Here is a 7,490-nt window from a genome sequence, read left to right as displayed (position 1 = left end):
CATATGATAGTTGTCTTTCTCCGATTGACTTATTTCGCTAAGCATGATACCCTCTATCAAACGTTGTTTCTTGATGCCGTCTTATTTGACCAAAGTGGCAGACAAATTTTTTTTTAATTCCATTATGCCTTCTCCTCTCCACGCTGCAGAGACTAACTGGCAGGTTTACAAGTGGAAAACTGATTTCCCCATTGACTCCCAAAGCCTGGATCTGTCCCCATTTTCTGGGTGGAAACATAAGCCCAGGGCAGTGTGACCGTCTCCTTCCCAGATAAAAACTATCCAGACCTTCATGATACCGGCCTCTTTACACAAAGAACGCACACCTACATAGTAGGTCCCTGCATGATGGGGAGTGTGGCTGGATAAAAGCACAATTCCAGGGTCCAAAAAGAGAGCAGCCAGCCCAGTGATGTCACTGTGTTGTAAGATGGGACACCCACTCCCTCAGGGTACTTTCTGACTGATGAATTCCTTCATCCCCTTTGCTGCCCAGCGCCATGGACTCCACCACAGCCCCACTCACCCCGGCGGGTGTCTCCAGGTGTCCCTGTACCTGTGTGCCTCCCACGGCTCAGAGAACTCAGAGAAGTCGACACTGGTCACTGCTAGATTGAACTGACTTGTGCAAACAATAATGGGGAAATGGGTGGCATAAATTAGGGTATAGCCCTGCTGTGGAACACAGTGCAGCCTTCAGAAAAAGTGCTTTAATATGATTTATTCCCCTGGGAAAGTGACCCCAACATACTGCTACTTAAGAACATGAAACAGCAGGAGTACAGTTGAAGTCCGTCTTTGTCATCATCGTAAATACACACAGGAGATAGCAAACACCAAACTAACAGAGAATACATAGAAGAGGGCACAGTCGTTGTCTTTGGGTAGTGAGAATTGGGCGCTTTGGGTGTTTTCTTTTCCCCCTTTGAGTTTTTAAGCTGTTTGTTTTTTTGTTGTTGTTGTTATTGTTATTTGGAAAATGATTTTATATATATATATATATATATATATATTAAGATTTTATTTATTTATTTGACAGACAGAGATCACAAGTAGGCAGAGAGGCAGGCAGAGAGAGAGGAAGGGAAGCAGGCTCCCAGCTGAGCAGAGAGCCCGATGCGGGACTCGATCCCAGGACCCTGAGATCATGACCTGAGCCGAAGGCAGCGGCTTAACCCACTGAGCCACCCAGGCGCCCTGGAAAATGATTTTAAAGAAATACACGTCCTAGGGAAAAGGGAAGAAAGAAGTGATGACCAGGAGGTCCCTGGTGAGAGATCAGGTGTTAAGGACATGGAGGGGAAAATGTTTCTTTGAGTTAAGGGTCCTCTCAACCTTCCACGTGAGGGTGAGTCCCCACCTCACCCCCTTCCCTCTCAGCCTCAGACACTGTCAGCTTGCACACCAGGTCATTTTTTCCTGCGGATGGGTCCAGGGTAACAGCCGGAGCCCAGATTGGTAAAACCAGAAGGCTCGCACGGGGAAGCGGAGGAGGGAAATCAACCCTCTCTCCTTCTGCCTGATATTAGTTTCTGCAATAAAGCCAGCAGAATGTACTCCCGCCTCATCCAATTTACAAGGAAGGGAGATTCTGGAAAATATTCAGAAAGAAGAAACTGGTAAATGGAAATAATGACTCCCTCCCCTCTGTGGCTATTTCAAGAAGTCAAACGTATTGTGCATGTGGTCTGTGTCTAGCCCACGGCCTGGATTGTTTGGTTTTGCAAATGTAACGATTCTGGCCAAGGACTTTCTCCATTCCACTGCCGAGGGCTGTTCCCCAGTCCTATTTCCCACTAGGGCTCGAGATGTTCCATCATAGAGTCCTCTGTTCCTCGGGGTTTCTAAGAGCCTGAAACCTGCCGTGGGCGTGGGGTGGGGATAGGTGAGGGTGGGGAGGAGGCTGCTGGCTCCTGCAATGCTCAGATTGGAGTCAGCAGGAAATCCCCACTTCCAAGTTCACTGGTGGTGGGGGCAGGGGCAGGAGTCTGAGATGCTCAGTGGCACTGTTTACAAATGTTAATGCTCACAAATCATGAAATCCTATTTGGGCCCAAGCTCTTCCCTGGCACCCTCTGTTCCAGTCTTCTGGAATGTCCCATTTCGCTCATTCACTTCCTTTCTACCAGGGAGGAGTTCTTGGAGATAGCTCAGTCATCCCAGAAGTGATTTAGTCTAGACTGCCTTTAAACTCACTCACCCCCACACGGCTGCAATTCCACACTGTGCCAGGTGTCCCAGCCTGCCTCAGCTTGGGTCAGCGTGCCTGGCAGGTCATCTTTGCTGGGTCCCAGATCAGCCTCCAGGGGCCCGAGTCAGAACCCAGCGGAGAGTTCCTGCTCTGCGGTGGAGGGTGTCACAGAGCTGGCCCTCTCAAGTCTGTCCGTGGAGAAGAAGGGGAGCCTTTTAACCAAGCTCGTGGACAGCAGCCGGTGGAGCAGCTGGCGCAGGTACCTGCGGAACCGCTCCCCTACGAAGGCGTAGATCACAGGGTTGACACAGCAGTGCGTGTAGGCGATCACCTCCGTCACCTGGATGGCCAGGTCGAGCTGTTTGCTCTGCCTGCACTCATCGGCGAAAAGGCTGTCTTGGAAAGCAGAGACCAATATGGCCAGGTTGTAGGGGGTCCAGAAGAGAAAGAAAACCACCATGATGACAAAGATCAGACGGACAGCTTTGGCCTTCTTCTCATTGGGTCGTTTGAGCAGAATCCGTATGATCTCGGTGTAGCAGATGATCATGACCAACAGGGGCAAAACCAGACCCAACATGTTCAGTTTCAGAGCCTGGAACTGTTTCCAGGCTTTGAGGGTTTCATGAGGGAAGTGGAGGCTGCAGGTGGTGTGGGAGAACTCCCACTGGATCTTGGAGAAGTAGAAGCCTGGGACGGAGGCCAAGAGGGCCAGGGCCCATGCGCCACCGCTGGTGATGAGACCAAAGATGACGGTCCGAACCTGCAGGGCAAACACGGCGTGGACGATGGCCAGGTACCTGTCCACGGTCAGCAGGATGATGAAAAAGATCTCGCTGTACAAGCCCGTGTAATAAAACCCCGAGAGCAACTTACAGGTGCCATCACTGAAGTTCCAGTCATCCTTCAGCTTGTAGTCGATCCAGAAGGGCAGCGTGAAGAGGAAGAGCAGGTCGGAAACGGCCAGGTTGAGGAGGTAGATGCTGGTCATGCTCTTGAGCCTCTTGTGCTGCATGAGGACCAGCAGCACCAGGATGTTGCCGACCAGGCCGATGATGAACACCAGGGAGTACAAGGGGGGCAGCAGCTGGGCTCCAAAGGCCCTCACCTCCCCCTTCTGGCATGGGGTTATGCCCTCATAGTCATATTCCGTCGTCATGTCATAGTTCTTTGTGGGGACTGAGGTTTCCATCGTGGATTTTTGCACGAGTCAAGGAAGATGATTTCTGTGGTTACTTGGCCAGGAAAGGTGGTGGACTGCGGACAACAAAGACGAGGCGGTGGTTACAGGTTTTCACCCACCTGACAACTGTTTACTGAGTACCGACTATGTACCAGGCCCCGGGACTCGACCTTGAGCAAGGTGGGATCCAGGTCCTCTCTGCCCTTGTGTACCCTGTGGTCTAACAGAGGGCGTAGGCAGTAAACAAATGGGCCCATCAGTCGTTAATTCAATTACTTTAGCACTAAGTGTCGTGAAGGAAAAGACAACCAGCTGCACAGCACAGACAGAGGGAGATCCCGCCACGCTGCCCAGAACCAGTGCTGTCCATGGCCTTGGCATTGAACTTAGTGCTAGATAACTCCTCCCACCCTGACCAGAGGGGGTTCTGCTATCGTTCCCTGGTTTAGAGGTGATGATGCAAAAGTCAGAAGTGGTAAGGACACGTATCTAGGAGAATGAGAGCTGAAGTTCTCACGTGCATTCCTGAAGCCACGTGCATCCTTGTGTACAATCATGGAGCAATGATTTTGCACTGTGGGGTCTCTGGAAGGAAGCTGAGAGTCCCAGACTTGCAAATGGGTCTTCATGGCTGAGGGGGCTAAAAAGGTTCTTAGCCAGGGATTATGTAGCATGGTGGGGGCACATGAAAGTGTGTAGGGTTATTATTTTATTTTATTTATTTTATTTCTTGGTTGCCACTGTGACTAGGGGATGCTACTATCTGGTCATTCAGTAGGCAGGGCCAAGGATGTTCTCTAAAGCAAAAATTATCATATCCCAAAGGCCCATAGTGCTGTCATAGTGAAATTCTAGAAGGCCAGCGCCATCCCTTAGTATAAGAGGACCCTGAGGACACCAAAGCAGGTCAGCTTGGCTCACGTCATACAGCCTTGATGGGGCCCATGTGGATCTACAGGTCACTCAGTAGACCTCCCGTGAGGGCCGTGAGGAGGATTCAGAGGACAATATAGTCTGGGAGGAGTGGGGCAACCTCATGAGAAGAAGGGTTGGGGGTGGGCAGGGGAAGAGCTCAGAACAGCCTCAAGCCATGAGGCATCATGGGACAACCGGTAGCTGGAGTTCTGCCGATATATTTACCCAGGGTTGGCTTGAAACAAAGAAAAACAAAAGAACCACTAGAGAGCTTGCCTTCATGGGACTTTCCCAGCCCCTGATTTTCAGCATTTGTTTTCTATCCTTTCCACTTACGACAGAAACCTCCCTGAAGGGAGCATGGGCTTTTGTAGAACCTACCAGTGTGTGACTTTGGATGAGTTAATCTACCTCTCTGAACCTCAGTTCCTCATCTGTATAGGCGCTGCTGAAACAAGCACCTCAGTTCCTCATCTGTAATGTGAGAAAGTAACACCTTGCGGGACTACTGTAATGTGTGAGAAAAGCTACCCCCTAGTACTTACCGGGCCCTCAGCAAATATTGGGGTTCCTCCTTCCCTGCACTGATCCTTCTTGGGGGCCAGTCCCCAGCTCCAGTCCTGTTCTGGCTGATGTACCCTGCTCCCCAAGTTCCCCCACCAGTTCTCTCTGTAGTTAATCTGGAAAATGAATTCTCAAGAGTGATGAACCAGGACAGTCCCTTCCATGCGAACTGCCCTTTGAAATTTTCAGTAGGTTCCCACCAGTCTGAAAAGTAGCCGGTTCCTACATCATAATTCCCACCATGAATCTGGGGTCTCTAGCACTCTTCCTTCTAAATTGCTTAATGAATGTTTCCTTCCTACAAAATTGGAAAATGGCCATTGGAAAATGAGGCACATGGGGTTGGGGTTGGAGGGGGGGAACGACAGTGTCATACACCCTGGCTGGGGGACTGTCATTTCCAGTCAAATCCCCCCCTTATGGCCAACTCCTCCAGCTCTGGACTTGCCTCTACCCAACCAGCCCGACTTCTGGAGAAACCCAGGCTGACTGTGCAAGCTGTGTGAACGATTTCTGATTTCCCGTCCGGATAAGGACAGGTCGGCTTTGCGGACAGCATTTTTGGGCGGGCTGGCATGTTTTCAGCAGAAGTTCCAAGCAGCTTGGAAGCCCCTGGAACAACTGGTGCAAGACTGAGCCCAGGAGCCCAGTTTCTGGGGAATTTTGGCAAAGGTGAAGGCAAACGAAATCAGCATTGCTCATGCCATTTGAGCAGAGAATCGCTTACACCAGCCCCCTCCCCCGTACACTTCTAACTGCATTAACTATTTTGCCAACTTGCCAGGCACCACACAACAACTCTGGGAGAGAGATGGCCTGGCATGGGGCCATGGAGGGAGGCAGAAGGACCCTGTTGCCATCCAGCCCTGCTAGAGTCTGCTGCAAAGTCCGCCCCAAGGCCATTGCTCAGCAGACAGCTGGAGCCCTGGACGCCACCTGGCACCTTACAAGGGCAGCATCCTCTAGCCTGGGAATTGGTGAAGGCCTTGAGCAGAGAAAGGGCAGTCTGCAGGGCTAAGACACCCAAAAGGGTGGTGTGCAGGGGCTGGCTTATTCTGGTTCATAAAAAACTAATCGTGTGCTTATCTCCCCAACTTAACATTCAGGAGCTCCATAACTTGAAATCAACCATAGTGAGGATATTTACACCATAGAAATCCACAAACACTAGAAATCAGCCCCCCCCCCCCCCACTGAAAGCCACTTGTTAAACATTTACTGGTCCTTCACTCCCCACAGTCTGCATAGCCTAGAGCTGTCCTGCTAGTCAGATTGGGGACTGAAGTGCCAGTAAGTGGTACACAGCCTGATGAAAACCTATGCAAATTTCCGAGAGTTTCTAACTCTGAAAATCTGGGCCACTCCAGAGTTTATGGAGGAAAAGTTGAAATAGATACCTCCAAGTAGCCCCCATGCCCTTCTCTCCTCAGAGAAAATTCTGACCTGCCTCTTTGTTAGTAGAGCAGAATGGATGCATCCCAAGAGGACATCTCCCTGCCTTTGGGAGGGTAAAATCCTACCTCCTCGAAAGACAAACCAACAGTCCTGATTGTAAGGCTCCTTGGGTCTAAGTCTTCTCAAGAAACTGGTCCAGTATCAAATCATCCTCGCATCTGCAACGTTTTTTTCTAATTAGTATTTCCCTTTCACTACAATTTCTTCATACACCGTGTTTGGTTTTTGTTTACACAGACCAGTTTGGCAAGTGATTTCCTCTTGAATGGTTTTTCAGAGATCCTCTTGTTCTTAACTGGCTTTAGAAAGGCAGATTTTCTCAATCAGTCACCAAAAACCCATCATTCAGGAAAGCTTTCCTTTTTTAGCAAACAAAACAAAACAAAACAAAACAAAAATCCCAAAAAACCATTTTATATCTGAGCACCCCATCTTATAAATTCACCCCTTGTGAGTATTGCTATACAATTAATTGCCTTATAGGTGCATTGATGGTCTACTTAAGCATTTGCTTGACCCTCGAAGAACTCCTCGCCTTTGAGGAGGCAGGTAAAGAATGTCCCTCAACACGAGGACCCCAGTCCCACCTGGCTGCATGCATGACTGAAAACCAGATTGACCTCATGGTCACTGAGGAGACAGAACAGACAAGTGCCACTTACTCTGGTCCCTAGGGGTTTTGTCCACGAAGTCTTTATTTCTGGAGTTTTTAGAATCTTTATGAATTCAAGGTTCAACGTCCTTACTGAGCAGGAAGTCTTCTGTTTCCTGTGTGATGATTGAGGACTCCAGGGTTCACAGTCTTTAAGAATGACAAGAAGGGGATAGAGTTCTTCTTTTTGTATCTGGTTGGGTGTCCGTGAGTGGCCACGACACCTGCCAGTGGCTGTTCCTTGATGCTGGGTTTGCTCGAAGGATTGTCTCTGCTCACAGAGATCGCGAGAGTGATTCAAAGCACAGAGAAAGGATTGTGCTTCTCCCTGGAGAGCTCTGCCTTAAGGGGACTGGGCTGGGTGGGGTTGGGTGGAGTTGAGTGGGGGAGAGGTAGTATGAGGTGTTCTGGGAATTTGTGAAGCAATTGAAGGCTGAGATTATGCGTGTGTGTTGAGGGTTGTGGGAGGGCGGGGGCGGACGTCTTGTGGTCAGTGAGTAGCCTTTTTTTTTCTTAAATCTTGCAAATGG

The 7,490-nt window shown here is 49.7% G+C and overlaps 1 protein-coding gene across 2 annotated transcripts; it reads right to left on the bottom strand.

Moving 5' to 3' along the window:
* Positions 1 to 1,461: 1,461 nt before the first annotated feature.
* Positions 1,462 to 7,103, bottom strand: LOC125081261 (C-C chemokine receptor type 1-like). Of its 2 annotated transcripts, XM_047695818.1 has the most exons (3): positions 6,971 to 7,100; positions 6,374 to 6,466; positions 1,462 to 3,448 (listed from the first exon to the last, which is right to left on the bottom strand). In XM_047695818.1, exon 3 carries the CDS (start codon positions 3,381 to 3,383, stop codon positions 2,316 to 2,318), a length of 1,068 nt encoding a protein of 355 aa, XP_047551774.1. In that variant the 5' UTR covers positions 3,384 to 3,448; positions 6,374 to 6,466; positions 6,971 to 7,100; the 3' UTR covers positions 1,462 to 2,315. The 2 variants fall into 2 exon arrangements, with proteins under 2 accessions (XP_047551774.1, XP_047551769.1); XM_047695813.1 differs by lacking the exon at positions 6,374 to 6,466 and having other exon boundaries at positions 6,971 to 7,103.
* Between the last annotated feature and the right edge of the window lie 387 nt (positions 7,104 to 7,490).

This window comes from Lutra lutra, chromosome 1 (genome assembly GCF_902655055.1).
Source record: "Lutra lutra chromosome 1, mLutLut1.2, whole genome shotgun sequence".
NCBI classification, from domain to species: Eukaryota; Metazoa; Chordata; class Mammalia; order Carnivora; family Mustelidae; genus Lutra; species Lutra lutra.
The sequence above is the reverse complement of the archived record's forward strand: the minus strand, read 5'-3'. Positions and strand labels throughout refer to the sequence as shown.